Source organism: Somniosus microcephalus, chromosome 13 (assembly GCF_052327205.1).
Source record: "Somniosus microcephalus isolate GS21.2 chromosome 13, FLI_Smic_1.0, whole genome shotgun sequence".
Taxonomy (NCBI): domain Eukaryota; kingdom Metazoa; phylum Chordata; class Chondrichthyes; order Squaliformes; family Somniosidae; genus Somniosus; species Somniosus microcephalus.
This window is the reverse complement of record NC_140999.1, coordinates 161,074,200-161,093,329: the sequence shown is the minus strand read 5'-3', so window position 1 is coordinate 161,093,329 and position 19,130 is coordinate 161,074,200. Positions and strand designations below refer to the sequence as shown.

Sequence of the window (19,130 nt, the reverse complement as noted above, 5' to 3'; positions counted from 1 at the left end):
AAGCCACTCCAAAAACCAGTCTATTATATCGATACAAGCCTCTGTGCGTGTTGATTGTGAGATACTGGCGCGACTCTTCCTCAACTTCCATCTGTAAGTACGCTTGCGCCAGGTCTATCTTGGTGAAGTGTTTCCCGCCAGACAATGAAGCAAAGATATCCTCAATCCGCGGGAGCGGATATTGCACCGTGTGAAGCACCGGATTAACCGTGATCTTGAAGTCTCCACAGATGCGGACCTTCCCCGGTTCCCCTGGCTTGTTACTCGATGAACGCTTCATGACGGGAACAATGGGCGTGGCCTACTCACTCCAGTCCACCTTAGACAGTACTCCTGAACGTTCTAGCCCTTCCAGCTCAGCTTCCACAGCAGGTCGTATCGCATAAGGTACCGGTCTGGCTTTGAAAAATTTTGGGTTTGCATGTTCTGCAATCTTGATTTTTGCCGTAATTCCTCTCCGTGTTCCCAGTCCCTGTTGGAACACCTCTTTAGCCTCATCCAATATTCTGGACAATCGTTCAGGTTTGACATCTTTTTTTCCGGAATCTACCGTTATTGCTTTTAGGGAGTGCCAGTCCATATTTATTTTCCTGATCCACTCCCGTCCCAGAAGTGGTGGACCTCCCTCAGGTAGTACATATAAGTCCATTCCTTGGTGTTCTTTGCCCTTGTGTACCACCTTGACTTTTATCTTTCCGATGGGGTATACTCTTTGCCCCGTGTATGTCTGCAATACTATCTCCGTATCCCGTAGGGGAATATGTGTGAATAACCTTTTGTAATCTTGCTTATTCATGACTGTCAACGCCGATCCGGTGTCCAATTCCATCTTCACTTGGACTCCTGCTATCTGAAGTGTGACCCAGATAGTTTGTAGGTCAGCTTCCTTACTCACATTGTGAATTCTCAGACTACCCAGTTCCTTGCTGTTGGAGTCTGAATCCGAATTCTGTTCATCCGAACTCTTCTCAGCCACCTTATGTACCTTTCTGCACTTTTCCTGCGGTGACTTTTTGTTGCTGGTCTTCTTTCCTGACCGGCATACTTTAGCTATGTGACCAAGCTTGCCACATTTTCTACATTCCTGATTTTTAAACCAGCATTGGTTCTGATCATGTGTTGTCTTTCCACAACGATAACATTTCGCTGTACCCAAAGCCATTTGATCTACGCTGAGTACCGCTGCCTTCAGCTGCATTTCCGCAGTGCCTCTCGCTGCGGCTTCGTGCGATGCTGCAATAGTGACAGCCTTATCAAGTGTAAGATCATTCTCTTCAAGCAGCCGCTCTTGTGTTCCTTCTTTCGACAATCCACACACGAATTTGTCTCTCAGTGCCTCTGTCAGTCTTTCCCCAAACTGACAGTATTTCGCTAGCTTACGCAGTTCAATTAAATACTCCGCGTTGCTTTCCTCTTTCAGTTGCGTTCTCGCATAAAATTTAAATCATTCCGCTAACATCAGCGGTGTGGGGTTCAAATGATTTCTCAGGACAGCAACAATATTAGCGAAAGTCTGATCCGCCGGTTTAGCTGGTGATAGAAGATGCTTCAATAGCCCGTATGTCTTCGCACCCATTGAGTTTAGTAAGGTTAGTGCTTTATCGTCATCTGATATTTTATTTGCCTTACAATAAATCTCTATGCGTTCTACATACGTGGCCCAATCTTCAACATCGGGATCGAAATCGTTGATGTTACCACGCTTAGGCATCCTCGCAATCTTCTTGAGAAACAAAAAGAATTTTTTTTTTTTTTTTTCAAAATGGCGGTTTCCTGCGCTTGTCTTCCCCCGCCTACGAAAATGGCGGCTTCCCGCGTTTGCCTTTCTCCCCCGCTGGCTGTAATGGCGATTGCCGTATTGCTGTGTTCGCGCCTCCCCAGCGGTACTCAATTCGTGCCTCCCAGCCCCTCTTGCAGTCCGGTCCTTTCCACCGGCTGCGGCTGAGTTCTCCGCGGGTTTTTTTTTTTATTTTTTATTTTCTCCCGCGCCTCGCGGCCTCGGTAGCTGCCCAGCCTTTTTCCCCGGTCGCGGTCGAGCTCTCTCTCGACGCTGTTGCGTCTCCCAGCCCGCTTGCAGCCCGGTCTTTTACACCGGCTGCGTTTGCATTCACCGCGGCTCCCGTGCCTTACGCTGCCCCAGTCTCAGCGCCTCTGGCCCCGACTTCTGTCCGGCTCTTTTCCCCGGCCGTGGTCGAGTTCTCCGCCCTTATATCCTCCGTTTTCCCTCCCCTACTCCACAGCCAACGTGGCCGACTTGCTGCTCGTCGCTGATCGGCTTACCCACCACCGTGGTAGAAGGGATGATCACTGCCTGTCGCTGATGGAAGGCTTCGTGTCAGGATTCTTCCTTTGCTCTTCAGACCCGAGTCTTTTCTCAGCAGGATGATGAGGGCGGATGCCTCTTCTCGACGCCCGTTAAACTGCCTTGGATGTATCTCTGCCGCAGGGTAAGATCGTACTCGTCGCCACTGTTAAGTCTGTGTGTTCCAGTTATGGTTAATATGAATCTCTGCACACAGACCGCAAGAATAACTTTAACAGGTCTTTACTAGTCGAAGGTCAGGGCTGAACTGCCCAATAAATCATTACACAGCACTTATATACCGGTGTGGTCACCACCGGTATTACAGTATACAGCAGCCAAGATAAAGTAGTGCATCTCTTAAAATAGTTCTCTTAAAGGTGGAACGGTTACATACACCACAGAAGCCAGAAAGAAACTATTCTATATTTTTTTTTAAATGACTTCCGTGTGAGAAGTGAGCACAAATATTGCCAGCCCAGGGAGACTATACAGCAGGATGACTGTCTCTTCAGTTCTATTTCTGAAGGGGGGCCAAACCGCAAAAATTGCACTGTTCCCATTTTGAGCAGGCAAGCAATCTCCGATCTTTACGAGGAATAAAATGTGATTCTGAAGGTACCCGCTGCTTACAGCCATGCTGTGTCAGTGGCTCCAAAGGCAGCTGCAGCTGGCGCTCACTGGAGATATTACTTGCATCAACCAACCTTCCATATGTAAGTGCTTCTCACAAGTCAGAGCTGACGTAGGATAGCGAGCAAATACATCTGCTTCTATTTGATTAATGATCAGCAACAGCAAATAAACCGAGTTGGCTTATCTTGTGCTTAAATGGGCAGAACATTGAGGAATTGTTTATTTTTACAGCACAGAAATGTCCTGACAGGATTACAGTGTTTCTGATAGTTCTGAAAATAAACTCTTCAATCCTACATTTGTGGTGTATATTTTATAAGTTTATGGTTGAGTTTCTGCACAGTTGAAATACATGCTGTTCTTATGTCTGTAAAGTGCTTTAGTGATGCATAAACATATTGGGCCTGCTCGACTGGTGCAAGAGCAGCAGAGCAGAAGAACCCCCATCTGCCCAAGCACAAGGCCACAGACTTCTTTCAAAATTGCAGAGACGGGGGCTCCGATAATTACTGGGGTGTGATTTCCAAAAAGGGCAGGAGTTCTGGTCGGGAATCCTGTAAGTCTGGGTTTCACCGAACGCTGTGGAGTTTTGACCCTCCACAGCCTGCGTGCTTTTATTTAAACAGGACCCCCGCCCGGAAGCCAGGCTGATTGAGGGGCTTGGCTCCCTGCTGGGCGGGGATCACTGCAGCAGAGGCTGCAACCCAGGAGCGGGGAGACAGGGCGAGAGTACAGAGTGCCTTGTGGCGCGGGGGGTAGGGGTTGGTTGGTTATCATGGGGATGGCGTCTGATTGCGGGGTGGTCCGATCGCGGAGAGGGAAGCAAGTTAGCTTGGGAGCTGGGAGGAAATATCTGTTCCTCCTGGCCCACAAAGCAGTGCTGGAAAGGCACTTGCATCTTCTACGCAGCAGTCCTCTCCTCCCTTTAGCTGCCGAGTTAAATTTAAAACCGGGATAAAATCTGAGGCAGCAGCCTCATTAAAATATTTAAATGACCAGCCCGATTCCTGGGAGCGGGTTGGTTGCACGGGCTCCCCTGTCCCGCCTCTGTTATAACCAGAAGCGGGCGGGCTGGGTTTGAGATTTAAACATTTTTTTTCATCCCACCTAACCCAAACCCACCCGTTTTGGGGAGTTGAAATTCCCCTCGGGGTCATTGCCATAGATGGGATGGCCACTGTAAGGGTGCTTCAGTGGCACCTGCCCCAGTGCACCCTGGTAAGGAGGATCAGTCCGCAGCTGCTCTGCCACAGGTTCCTCCTCCACCACTTCAGGTCTAAGGGAGCCATTTTCAGGCACCACAAAGGTAATCAATCTCCTCTATGATCAATTACATTTGTCTGCTTAAGGCATAGGACCTTCTCTCTAAGTGCGCAAACGTTCTGCTGTGGCCTTGTAAGGGCATATGGAGCGGAATTCCCCGAGTAGACTGGAAACCATCCCTCCTCCCCCACCAGACATGCTTCCTTGAAGTGAAAGAGCTGTGTATTCTCTCTCCACCCCCCCCCCCCCGCAACATAAAATGGTGGTTAGTAAGAAACGAGGCAGAATCCTGGCAGATCCTGATTCTATCCCAAATCCAAGTGTTGGTTGATGTGATTCAAGTGATGATTCAAGTGAGCTACCAGGGTGGAGGGTGGAATTTTGGGCCTAGTGTTTTTAGAAGGATGGTGTGCATTAGAAGTGCACTTAAAAAATTTAAAAAAAAAGATTATTGATGGGATTTTCCTCACTGGGTTGGCACTATTGGGTCTCGTACAATAGTCCAAGATCTATCTAAAGTTTCATGCTGCGGGGCAGCTTACTCCTTAGGGCAATTGCCAGTCTACACTAACAATACCTTTGGCCCATAGGAGAAGGGAGAGAGTCCCTAAATGTAATTGGGACGTGGTAGTGAAGTATTCAGGGTCCATTATTGAATCTTCTGCCCTGTCTATACTGCTGCTTAGTATCTGGGTCCAAGAGGATTCTAGTTTAAATCTAAAATCCAACTTCAGCAGATTCTGTGGAGCACTAATTGTTGTGGGTGAGTCCACTCAGTGAGCTGTCTTTGTTATTCATTCAATCATTTGTAAATTGGAGCCTCCTGGAGTGGAAGTGCTCAGGTATGCAGCTGATCTAAATAGCACATTACATTCTAGCAAATGAATTGACGAGCTTGAGCTGGATCAAGTTGTCTTTATTTTGGGGCGTGGGTGAATGCCAACTCACTGGTAAATATGGTATTCTGCTAAAGAATGCACCAAACTGTGAATTGTGATTGATATGTATAGATTGCTTTTGCAGGAGATACCGACTGCAGTTTAAAGACTTGGCTAATGACTTGAGTAGATGAGCCCCCTTATCCCCCAAATGAATTATAACAAGAGATCTAATTCAAGCATTGTATGGCTTGTGCTTCAATTGTGTATGCGTGGCATTTTCAGACCTGACATGGGATTCTCCACAATGTAGCCTCAGAAAGGCTTGTACGATGTTGTGTGTTCACTCACGTAGGTACAGGAAACTCTTTATTATCCGGCACCAACGGGACCAGCGTGGTGCCGGTTTATCAAAAAGTCCGGATTACAGAGAAGTATAATTAAAAGGTACGAGAGCTCCGTACACAGCAACAAATCCAGGCTTCCCTGTTGCTTAGCAACATGTGCAGGAACTCCGGCCACAGACCAAGCGTCCCTGTTGCTTAGTAACAAGTGCATGAACCCCAGTTACACAGCCACAGATCCAGGAACTGCCACTAATATGAAGTAAAACTTACCTGAACCTACTCCTGAATTTTGCCGGTTAACAGAGATTTCCGGTTATTTAGGTGCCGGTTAAAAGAGAGTTTCCTGTATTAGCTTTGGATTTTGAAGGGTGATGTGATTTCTGCACAAGCTACATAATATGCAGCTTCTGATGGGTCAGGCTTGGTTGCATCCATCTCTAAGTTGAAAATGTATCTGCGGAGATCACAGCCAGCCAGTAACTTATGATGAAGGTGAGGGAGTGAAACCAGGGAACTATAGACCAGTTAGCCTAAAACCTGCTGTCAGGAAATTACTAGAGCCTAAATTAAGGACAGAGTGACGGAACACCATGTACATTTTCAGCTGATCAGAGAGAGCCAGCATGGATTTGTAAAGGGTAGGTCATACCTGATGAACCTGATTGAATTTTTTTGAAGAGGTGACTAAAGTAGTGGACAGGGAAATGTCTATGGATGTTATTTATATAGACTTCCAGAAGGCATTTGATAAAGTCCCTCCTAAGAGACTGTTAGCTAAAGTTGAAGCTCATGGAATTGAAGGCAAATTATTGACCTGGTTAGGAAATTGGCTGAGCGGCAGGAAACAGAGTGTAGGGATAATGGACAGGTACTCTAATTGGCAGGATGTGACTAATGGTGTCCCGCAAGATTCTGTGTTGGGGCCTCAACTATTCACCATATTTATTAATGGCTTAGATGATCGGATAGAAAGCCACATATACAAGTTTGCCAATGACACAAATATAGATGGCATTGTAAGCAGTGTGGATGGAAACATAAAATTACAAAGAGCTATTAATAGATTAAGCGACTGGGCAAAACTGTGGCGATTGGATTTCAATGTATTCAAATGTGAGGTCATCCACTTTGGACCTGAAAAAGATAGAACAGAATACTTTCTAAATAGTGAAAAGCTAGAAACAGTGGAGGTTCAAAGAGACATGGGGGGGGGGGGCGGTATTTTTCAGGGGGTCAGCGGGCGCGTTTGGTGACAGGTTGGCTGGGAATTTTTTTTTTGACCGGGTAGGGAACCTGCCTCCACGTTAGTCTTCCAGATGTTGGGTCTGCCATCGCTGAACAGACCCGACACCAAGCGGCAGGGGAGGTATTAGAGAGATTGTTAAGAGGTAATTAAATAGTATTTTAAGCTAACCTTTAGATTTTTAGAGTTCGCCAACAGCTTCCCCGCTGGTCGGGGATCACATCAGGTAAGGAAGTTGGGAGTTGTGTCAGCATGGGATGATTTCTTTACTTGACAGCTGCAAATGGTCTATAAAAGCTCCCATTTCATAGGTATTCACTTTCCAAGGTTAGAAGCTATTGCTTACTGCATTTGGAAGACTTTATGCAGCTTGCAAGAGTTTGGAGCAAACTCTCATCCAGTGTCACCTCATTGGAACAACCTCTCTCACCATTGACAGATCGCTTCTGTCATCTCAAACTCACCTGCCATCTATTCCATCAGCATCGTTGCCCTTGAAAATATCTCACCTTGGCCCTCAGAATCCCACCACGATCAGCCCCAACACCAGCTGCACCAGCAGCACCAACAACACCACCAACCTTCTCCGCAATCAACTGATGCTGCACAGGACACAGGGCATCAGCACCCGACCACATTGCTGCCCGGGAGGCCAGGGATGGCCTCACCATGGCCACATTTACTTCACTTGACGCTGTACACCCTGGATGCCACATGATGCGCCAGGTTGGCACCACCTCACACCAACGCCATAAAGCATCCCTACAATGCCCAAGCCATTCCTTTCACACTCATCGCCATTGTGGGGGGTACCGTTATGTCTCACCATTCACTGCAACTCACTAAGCCACATCCAAAGTTGCGCACACATCTGTCCAAGAATGCAAAGTGTTGAAAATAAGGATTTCAATGTTTGACAGCACATTAACAAACTTCACATGAACATTGGCTAAAACACCCAAGTGCCTACCCTTGTGTGTTGTTAGTTGGTATGATTGGACTAGGATGAGGGTGAGTGTGAGCAGTGGCTAGTGAGATGGGGATGTGATAATGTAGATAGAGAGGGATGGGTGGAGGTCCAAGGGAAGTTGATGTGAGTAAGGCTGTGCAGGAGTAGGGTAGGGAAGGCAGAGTGATGGGGATGTGACGAGTGGCACAGCAGGATGACGTTGAGTGGCTTTGCAGTAACGTTTTGTGATCTACTGAGATCATTGAAAGGCTTGCACCACTGCAGCCTGGTCCTCCTGAGGACATCCCTGCTTGTGTCCTCCTGTGCAGTGTGCAACCAGGCTGCGATGATCTCCTGGGGAGGTCTCATCCACCCATGGGAAGGGAAGAGAACCTCCTTGTGTGCTGTGACTCCCTCCATAAGCATATTGAGAGTCATGGGAGAGCCTGGGTGCAGCCGTGCACCTCTGTACCGTGCTTGTCAGTGTTTGCAGCACCTCAATGCTGTAGAACACGGAGAGCAGAACTGTCAAAAACACTTGCGCATGGTCCCTTTAAGGAAACCGGCTGACGACGCGTCATCAAGTGACGCCATCAGACCCGCTTCCTTCAGTTGGCCGGAAAACCCGCTTGGCAAGCCCAATCAACATAAATTTATTTTCATAGAGTGGGATGGAGCCAGCAGCGGGGCCGCACCAGACCCACCTCGGTAGACGAAACGCGGCTTTGGTGTCCAATACATAGATAATTAAAATGTCATGGACAGGTACAGAAAATAATCAAAAAGGCTAATGGAATGCTGGCCTTTATATCTAGAGGACTAGAATACAAGGGGGTAGAAGTTATGCTGCAGCTATACAAAGCCCTGGTTAGACCACACCTGGACTACTGTGAGCAGTTGTGGGCACCACACCTTAGGAAGGATATATTGGCCTGGAGGGAGTGCAGTATAGATTTACCAGCATGATACCTGAACTCCAAGAATTAAATTAGGAGGTGAGATTACACAAACTAGGGTTGTATTCCCTGGAATTTAGGGTGGATAGAGAGAAACTATTTCTGCTGGTTGGGGAGTCTAGGACTAAGGGTCATAGTCTTAAAAATTAGAGCCAGACCTTTCAGGAGCGAAGTTACGAAACACTTCTACACATAGAGGGTGTTAGAAGTTTGTAACTCTCTTCCGCAATCGGCAATTGATGCTAGATCAATTGTTAATTTTAAATCTGAGATTGATAGATTTTAGTTAACCAAGGGTATTAAGGGATATGGGGCAAAGGCGGGTATATGGAGTTAGGTCACAGATCAGCCATGATCTCATTGAATGGCAGAATAGGCTGAAGGGGCTGAGTGGCCTACTCCTGTTCCTATGTAACTCTGATTTGAAATACTGTGGAGAATTAAAGGTGCAGATATGCAGAGTACTGCTCTGGTACCACACCATAGCTCCTCTTGTCTTTGGAGAAATTCCCTTCGCTCCAGCAACGGCAGCCATACCTTCAGCCATAAATGCCCCGTGATCAAAAGAGGTTGGGGTCCTTTAAAGTGAATTTCACTTTCCATAGACTGTCTTGTTTTCCCACCATTTCTGTTGTTTCTCTACTTCGATAAGCCTTTACTAATCTGCATATCATTTGAATGGTCATGGAAGTAAGTTCCAGCCTATTGGCTACACTTCATTGGAAATAAATTAGCAGTGGTGCTGTTTTTTATGCTGTGGCTGAATGACAGCCAAACATGTTACAGTACCACAAAAAACACAGACAAGCCACAAAAACAGCTGTAGATTCAAGCCTTCATGTGCTAATAAAGTTAACATTCACACTACAGCACGGTGGCATAGTGGTTAGCACTGTTGCCTCACAGCGCCAGGGACCCGGGTTCGAATCCGGCCTCGGGTGACTGTGTGGAGTTTGCACATTCTCCCTGTGTTTGCGTGGGTTTCTGCCGGGTGCTCCGGTTTCCTCCCACAGTCCAAAGATGTGCGGGTTAGGTTGATTGGCTATGATAAATTGACCCTTAGTGTTAGGGGGATTAAATACGTGGGGTTACGGGGATAGGGTGGGATATGTGTTGGTGTTGGTGTAGGGGCTACGGGGATCAGGTGGGATATGTGTCGGTGCAGGCTCGATGGGCCGAAATGGCCTCTATCTGCACTGTGGGGTTTCTGTGATTTCTGTGACTACAGAACCCAGCAAACTTACTAATGATATAAACTCCCTGAGCTTCAAGCTACAGGATCCTTTCATAGAAACTATATAAACTTACTGGTTAGTTAATGTTTTCATACAGTATGCAAATTTAATCATTCACTCTCTTTGAAAGCAAGTTGTGGAACTGCACATTCACCCATCCGATCTATCTAATTATAAAAACCTTAAAAATCCATCACACTTCAGACATCACACATTGTCTAATACAATTTTCTGTGTTATGAATGTACAGAAAAGTTCTCCAGCAACAGAAAATAACAGGACCACAATGGCTGTAGTCTCTCAATTGACTTGCGTGTGAACTCGCACAGTTTTTAAGTGTTTACTTACAGTAAATTGACTTTGCAGTCTTAAAGGGGTGTGCAGCAGCATGACATTTGTGCTTTACATGGCATGATGTTCCTTCCTTAAAAAACAGTGTATCCTCTGACTACTGTGAGTAGCACAATATATTCTTCAAAGTATTCACAAGGGAAGACAGAAGAATATGCTCTTCCCAAAAAGAGAGTATCCAAACAAAATTCATAATTTAGATGTAATGGAAGTCCTAGACAAGCTGAAAAGGCTTAAACCAAATAAATCCCCAGGCTTAAATAGTATTTATGCCAGAGCGCTGAAGACAAATTCAGAAGGAGTTTTGCGAGCCCTTTCGCAATCATTATGAGGGAGTCAGTGGACACTACGGGGGGGGCGGGTACCAGTAGATTGGAAACAGGCTAATGTGTGGTGCCCATATTCAAAAAGGGTGACAGAACAGACACAGATAATTGAAGACCCATTCGTCTTAATCAGGAGTAAATCTGTACAACAACAACCTAGTAAACAGGAGCCAATGTAGCTTTAGAAGGGGAGGACCCTGTCTAACTAACCTCCTTGATTTCTTTGAAGAAATGGCAATCCATGTGAACTGCAGCAAATCTTCCAAAACTAATTTGATAAAGTTCCACACAAAAGGCAACTAGTTAAGTTTAAAGAGAAATTGGCTGAAAGGTAGAAAATAGGTACGTGTTAAGAGTTAGGTTGGCATGGAGACAGGAGTTCCCCCAGGGCTAGGTGTTGTGACCACTCTTGTTGTTTACACCAATGACTTGGATTCAGAAGCTCCGTGCAAATTGATCAAATTTGCTGATGATATCAAACTAGGAGCAATAGTGCAATTGAAGTAGGAAGCCCTGAAAATACAGATTGAGTTAAAATTAAATGCGAGTGAGCAGAGCAATGACAGATTAAATTTTATGCAAATAAATGTAAATTAAATAGGAAGGAATGTGGGTGCAACATCCTCCGTGAATGATATTGAAATAGCTGCGGATGAAGTTGATGTGGACTCCAGACACACTCTGGCTGTGATTTTAAGTTGATTGACCTTGTTAAGCCCGCCAATTAAGAGGAAGCCAGTCAGATGACATCATTTGATGATGCGTCATCTGATGGTTTTCTTAAAGGGACCACGCACAATTTATTTTTGACAGTTGATTTCTCCATGTTTGACAGCATTGAGGTGCTGCAAACACTGACAATCACTGCACAAAGGTGACCTCTTGCACCCAGGCTCTCCAATGACACCCTCCATAGGTTGGAATAGATGGCAGCTGCAGGTGAGGTGACAGAAGCGATCTGCCACTGGTGAGAGAAGGTCTCCCAAAGTGGTGGCACTGGACATGGATTTCAAAACTTGTAATCTACAGAAATGTGTAAATGTATTAAAAATGCATTTCTCAACATTGTCTTACTTCTGAGACTCACCAGTGCAACATTGCATCCTTCACACCACTTCTGCAGCTGTCATTGATCCAGAAACATTATAGCAGACTCACAACACGCCACACTTACCTGGCGTGGTGTCCGGACGTTGGGAAACCCGAGGCAGAAGCGGCAAAATTCAAAAATAGCCTGTCAACTACTGGCAAGTACATGTTAATAGGCAGGTAATTGCTTTTAATCCTCTTCCCGTCGCTAGGTGTCGGGTCCATGCGCAAATCGGGGACCCGACACTTGGGGAAATTGTTTGGAGGCGGGTTGACGGCGGAATCGCAACCCGCCGTCATTCAGAACGATTTTACCTGTTGACCCGCCTGCAAACCCACCCTCTGAGCACTGGCAAAATCGCGGCCTACATGTCTAACCAGTGCACAGCAGCAATAAGCAAAGTCAATAACCTGTTGAATTACATAGCTAAAACAGTATAATGTGAGTTAGAGGAAGTTAAGATCAAACTGTACAGTGCTCTGGTCAGTCTTCATATTGAGTATTGTGCCCAGTTCTGACCACCGAGAAACAAAGGAGACATTCAAGCACTGGAGGCAGTGCAGTAAAGAGCCACAATGCTGATCTCTTGTATCAAAGGTTTGATTATGAGGCTGGAGAGATTTGGGCTTTTCAGCCTGGAATGGAAGCACTTGAGAGTGACCTTATGAAAGAATATCCGATATTTAATGGAAAATATAAATTTGGAATATTACTTTAAATTAAACCGAGAGGAGGACAAGGTGACACAGGTTCAAATTGGTGAAAGGTAAATTTAGAACCGAGATCAGGAAGTTGTTCTTCACGCAGAGTGATCAACATGTGGAATGGACTTGCGGAGGTGAAAACTCTAATCATTTAAGAAACAAGTGAATGCAGCAATAGGAGGACTGTAGGTGTCTGGTCCATGCGCAAATCGGGGACCCGACACTTGGGAAAGTTGTAAATGAATGCATTAGGATGGGTTGAATGGCATTCCTCATCCTTATCATCTTGCACAGGGTGCACACTTTCTGTCCACAAGCTTACTAATACTAGTCACGATTTTGGTCATGTTTCTATGTCCACATTTACATTTGTAAATTGCTGTCAGCATCAATTTTACAATGTCAGCTGTCACAATGTATTTGCAGGCAGTGGCTTTAATTGAAGAGAGAATAAGTTGCTTACTCGAGTTGCCACTGTTGGCATCACTAGCCTGATCTTCACAACTTACATTGCATTGAAAATGAGATGTGCAACTTTTCTTTTTGATTGACCTTTTGCATGGAAAATGATTTTTAACGGTAATTTCCCTGATTATTTTGGACCTTTCTAGAATAATGTGCACAAGTATTAGAAATTACTACAACAACACAAAAAGAAAATACTGCAGATGCTGGAAATCTGAAATAAAAACAGAAAATGCTGGAGAAACTCAGCAGGTCAGGCAGCATCTGTGAAGAGAGAAACAGAGTTAACGTTTCAGGTCGATGTGTCGACCTGAAACAATGGCCCAGAAATTCGGCTCTCCATGGGTGAGTAAGCACGGGGTACTCACCCGTAGGCCGAATGGAAGTGCGGGTTTCCTGCATGCACTGCGCATGCGCGGGAAACCGGCACTTCCGATCCTCTGAACGAAGGGGTTCAGAGGTCGAACACGCGCGCAGGGGAGGCTGCGCGTGCGCTTTGAACTTAGGTTTTTTTTGCAGGTTTTCACGTGAGGTTAAGCCTGTAGGATTTACACATTTAAAAAGCAGGCGTAAGGCCTGCTTTTTACAAGGTAAGTGGTCAATTAATTAAAATTAAAACATTTTTTCCACAGGTTTATTATTTTTAAATACTTTAAAGCAAGGTAAGTTTATTTTTAGCCCCGTTTTTTTATAAAATTCTTTTTTCAAAAATTTAAATTATTGTTTAAAATAGTTATTTAATGTAATTTGTAGTTTATTGAAAAAGTGTGATTTAAAAAAAAAAAAAATTATTTGAAGGTTTAATGCTATTTTGAGGCCCGTAGTATTCATAAGTTTAGACAGGTCTTCCTGTCAATCTTATGAATGGGCTTTTCCCTCCTCTGATTGGCTGCCCATGGCTCACGTGATCCCAGGGGACGCATTGCACTAACTACGCCCCTGGGACACGCAAGCACAGCGCACCGGCAGCTGGGCCAGGCCCCGGAGCGGAATTCCACGGGGCCTTACATCTCAATTGCCGGCGCGCAAGGTAAGTGCAGGTCGGGGGCTTGCACCCACAGGAAGCCCCAGACCCAAATTTCTGGGCCATTAACTCTGTTTCTCTCTTCACAGATGCTGCCTGACCTGCTGAGTTTCTCCAGCATTTTCTGTTAGAAATTACTAGATCTGTTATGAAATTGTAAACTGGCCATCCTTTATAGAACATGGACCTCCTGATTGTTTTGTAAGCAAGCAAAGTTATTTTTAGTTAATGAAACAACTGCTTTTAGTTCTGTATGGATTTTATAGCAGTGAGTAACTTTCACCACTCCAAAACAAAAGGGCACAATATATAAGATTTAAGACCAATGCACCAATCAGAAATAATGTCTTCAAGACACAAAGAATTCAAGACACAGAATCTTGGCAAAACTCGCCAATGTTCCTGTAACTGTCCAAAAACAATCTGAGAAAACATAAGCATTTTAAGTACAGTTCAGTTCAGACTTTAATTCAAACACTTATCAGCTGCTTTCCTGAAAGCCCCCAGGGCTTTTTAGGTACCTTGCTCAAGAGGGCTTTTTTTTCCCTCCATTTTCTCTCTTCCTGAAGACACTGACTTGCTCGAGACAGGTACATCACAGGCATCTTAGCACAGACTAGGAATCAAACCTACGATGTTGGCTGATCACTATGGTTTAATGCTGTACCAGCCAGTGTTTTTACCCACTTGATCAGGTGGGAAAGCAGTATGCTGACAGGCTATGTAGCTCAGGCTAAAACTATTTCTTCATCAAAAACAAACTGTCATACTCCACTTACAACAGTAAGTTTAGCTATTTCCGTAATGCAGATTATGCAGGCGCATTTAGTGTGGATCAGTGTTGCCCAAGCGATGGACTATAGGCTCCATGTGGCCTTCGAGACCTGGTAATCCACCTCACAATGCCCAGGCAACTCTGTCCTATTTATGTTTATATTTTTTATTCACTAGTTTGTCCTGTTTGAATTTTGGAAAGCTCTGTTCTGAACACTTGCCTCATGGATGGATAAATCTTGACTCAGAACAGCAAGATCTGTTAATATCTGTAGCTTGAACTAGATTCAAATGAATGTATACAGCTAAGTGGCAAAAAGTTTGGAAGTTCAAGGTTTAAGAGAGTGGGAGGGGGGATTTCCACTTATTTTGTCTATAAGCACCTCTCTAGAAGAAAATGGAATCTTTACATGAATGCCCACGATTTCAAAATTCTCCTCCTTGTTTTCAAATCCCTCCAAACCCCTTCCTATCTCTGTAATCTCCTTCAGCCCCACAACCCCCCGAGATATCTGAGCTCCTCTAATTCTGCCCTCTTGAGCATCTCTGATTATAATCGCTCAACCATTGGTGGCCGTGCCTTCTGTTGCCTAGGCCCTAAGCTCTGGAATTCCCTGCCTAAACCTCTCCGCCTCGCTAGCGCCTCCTTTAAGACGCTCCTTAAAATCTACCTCTTTGACCAAGCTTTTGGTCACCTGCCCAAATTTATCATTATGTGGATCGGTGTCAAATTTTTTGTCTTAAAATACTCCTGTGCAGCGCCTTGGGACGTTTTACTACTACAAAACCTTCAGGAGGGTGAAAGCACGGAAGGCAGCCGGCCCAGACGGGGTTTCACCCCGTGTCTTCAAGACCTGCGCAGACCAGCTGGCTCCTGTGTTCACGGACATTTTTAACATCTCACTGCAGCAGTCTGTTGTACCAGTGTGCTTCAAGGAGACAACCATTGTGCCGTTACCTAAGAAGACCAAGGTAACAGGCCTCAATGACTATCGACCCGTGGCTCTAACATCCATAGCCATGAAGTGCCTGGAAAAGCTGGTCATGACACACACAAACAGCATCATCCCCGACTCCTTGGACCCGTTCCAGTTCGCATACAGGGCGAACAGGTCTGTGGATGATGCCATCTCCCTAACACTACACACTGCCCTGGAACACCTAGACAGGAGGGACACTTACGTCAGACTGTTGTTCATTGACTACAGCTCTGCATTTAATACTATTGTTCCCTCCAAGCTAGTCCTAAAACTGAGGGACCTAGGCCTGGGCACCCCCATCTGCAATTGGATTCTGGATTTCCTGACTGGCAGGCCTCAAGTGGTGAAAATAGGGAACAACACCTCATCACCACAAGGCTGCTGCCTCAGTCCTTGGCTGTACTCTCTGTTTACACATGACTGTACAGCCATACACAGCAACAACCGGATCATCAAGTTTGCCAACAACACCACAGTAATTGCCCTGATAAGCAACGACGACAAGACGGAGTACAGAGATGAGATAGTCCAGCTGATGAAATGGTGCAATGACAACAACCTTGCCCTGAACGTTGGCAAGACTAAGGAGCTCATCGTGGACTTCAGAAGCCACCGAGGGAACCACCGCCCCATCAGCATAGACGGGACACCAGTGGAAGTCGTCAGTTGCTTCCGATTCCTGGGACTGCAGATCTCCGATGACCTGGCCTGGAACCACAATACTGAGGCCATGCTGAAGAAGGCACACCAGCGCCTCTACCCTCTACGGTGCCTGAGGAAATGCAGCATAAGCACACAGTGGCTTGTGAACTTTTACCGCGGCACCATAGAGAGCGTCCTGACGGGTGGTGTCAATGTGTGGTATGGTAACACCACTGCACAGGACAGGAAAGCCATCCAGAGGGTTGTGAGGACGGCAGAAAAGATCATCGGGTGTGCACTTCCGCCCATCGAGGAGATCTTCCAGACCAGGTGTCGGAACAAGGCCCGCTCCCATCATCCAGGACCCCAATCACCCTGGGCACGAACTGTTCTCCCTCCTGCGGTCCGGCCGTCGGTACCGCAGCATCCGAACCAGGACCAGCAGGTTCAAGAACAGTTTCTACCCACAGGCAGTGCGCCTACTGAACTGCTAACCGCACTGCCCCACATATCATAGTCACATTCTCCCCCCGACCTTGGAACTGTATATCACATGAACCGTGAGTGCACAAGAACATTCTTGATCACTGGATTGTGCACATAGGACTCTTGTACCTCAACCTTAACTTATAACTTATAACTCATTTGTACATTGCACACTGCATTTTAACTTATACTTATTTATACATAAATATATATATTATACTTACACTACCATATACTTATCATATATTACTATTACTTCCAGTGGTAATAGAGGCTTTTTGCACTATTCATCATATCCTGCAACTTGGACTGTCATTGCTATACTTATTTGCTTATTGTTTCTATATTTATATACTCGTTTTTACTTTTGCTTTTATATTTATACTTATATTGTGGGAGTGAGTGGGGAGTAAGCATTCCATTGTACTAGTTACATATGGCAATAAAATAATCTTGAATCTTGAATCTATGTTATGTTCAAACTGAAACATTTTTGAATGCAGTCAATCATTACTGACTCCTTTTGTTTCTGCAGGCTGCTCAACAACAACCAGATTAAGGGGATTCCACGGAGGGCCTTTGAGGAGTTGGAAAACCTGAAGTATCTGTGAGTTTACATTAATAAGCCGCTAGAAATATTTGCTGTGGGTTGCATCTTGTATTGGAAGTCAGGCATAATTCGATTCTCCTTGATCTTGTTTCTCTCTTGTAATATTGGTTTATAATTTGAATGTGCATGAAGTAATCATGTGTAGTGGGGTAAATGTATCTATTTGCTGTAAGATGATATTGATCCCAATAAGTCACTCGTACCTCATGTATTTGCTTCACAAACACGGGTGGAGAAACTCGGCATGTTAGCACCTCCCGTTAGTGCCTGGGTTTGCGGCAGGGCGCGGCGAATCCAACGCCGCACGCGACATTCACCCGGGATTTAGCGCTGCCGATTAACATTTAGCCTAGGCCTTTAGTGGCTGCCAGATCGTGACTTCAGCATGTGTGGAACGCCCCGTTAACGGCCCAGATACAAAATTGACTGCCACCCCCCTGCTTAGCGCCTGGTGTGAACAATGGCAGGAAGAGGAAGCATGATGCAGTCGGATGGCCGCTGTAGGAGCGGTATTTAAAGGCATCAACATCCGGTTTCATTTTAGTCGCCAATCAATGCTGCCTTCTCAGTTTGACATAGGGAAAGAGCTGTTTTCAGTGAGGTAAATGTTTATTACTTTCAGGAGTGTTCTGGCTGCTAACAATTTGTCAGTTTAATTGTGCTGAGATTTTGAAGTCCCACACTTGGATACGTTAATGGGAGCTGTACTGGCACTTGACCTCGCCCTCCATCATCAACATCACAGGCAGAGACAAAGATTAGAAAATGTGGCCAGAGGGAGGAGGGCCAGCAGAGCTGTCAACAGGAAGCCTTACCCTCCCAGGGTATTTCAGGAGCACTTCTCCTACATAAATTTAACTGAGGAACAGTGTCTTAGAAGGCTCCGCTTCACCAAAGAGGTGGTCACAGAGCTCTGCCACCTCCTGCAGCCAGACCTCGAGCCTCAGATCAGGACCACCACGGCTCTCACAGTAGCAGTCAAGGTCACCGTCACCCTCAATTTCTACGCCATCAGATCCTTCCAGTCTGCCGCAGGATGCATCCGGGAGGTCACAGAGGCTCTCCACAGAAGAAGAGACTACATTTCCTTCCCCATGACCAGAGAGAAGCAGGACGAGCGTGCATGTGGCTTTGCCAGGATAGTGGGCTTTCCCATAGTGCAGGGCGCCATTGACTGCACCCATGTGGCTTTGCGGGCACCCCGTTACAATCCTGAGGTATTCTGTAACCACAAAGGATACCACTCCGTTAATGTGCAGTTGGTGTGCGACCACAGACGGTGAATCCTCGTCGTCAATGCCCGCTATCCTGGCAGCGACCACGATGCCTTCATCTTGCGTCAGACTGGTGTTCCAGCACTCTTCCAGCCACCACATCAAGCTCGCGACTGCCTGGTCGGAGACAAGAGCTATCCGCTCTCCACCTGGCTCATAACTCCCCTCCGCAACCCCAACACTCCTGCCCAGCACTCATACAATGAGAGCCATGCCGCCACCAGGAACATCATCGAGCAGACCATTGGAGTGCTTAAGCAATGTTTCCGCTGCCTTGACCGCTCGGGAGGAGCCCTCGAGTACTCGGCTGAGCGGGTGTCCCTTTTTGTCGTGCTGCACAACTTGGCCATCAGGGCCCAGCCATTGCCACCAGGCATTGCGGCCCCACCTCTGGGGGGAGGTGGAGGAGGAGGAACAGCAACGAGGGAGGAGAAGTTGGACAGGTTGGGTGATTGGGCAGATGCAGTATAATGTGGATAAATGCGAGATTATCCACTTTGGTGGCAAAAACAGGAAGGCAGATTATTATCTGAACGGCAATAGATTGGGAGAAGGGGAAGTGCAACGAGACCTGGGTGTCCTTGTGTACCAGTCG

General features: G+C 46.0%; 1 protein-coding gene across 2 annotated transcripts in view; it reads left to right on the top strand.

Moving 5' to 3' along the window:
- The window catches only part of LOC147108726 (peroxidasin homolog), a 287,308-nt gene that overhangs the window by 156,652 nt on the left and 111,526 nt on the right, over positions 1–19,130 (top strand). For both annotated transcript variants that reach the window (XM_086005483.1, XM_086005485.1), the window contains exon 3: positions 17,187–17,258. In XM_086005483.1, coding sequence (XP_085861609.1) covers positions 17,187–17,258 — 72 coding nt within the window. The remainder of the gene's footprint in view (positions 1–17,186; positions 17,259–19,130) is intronic.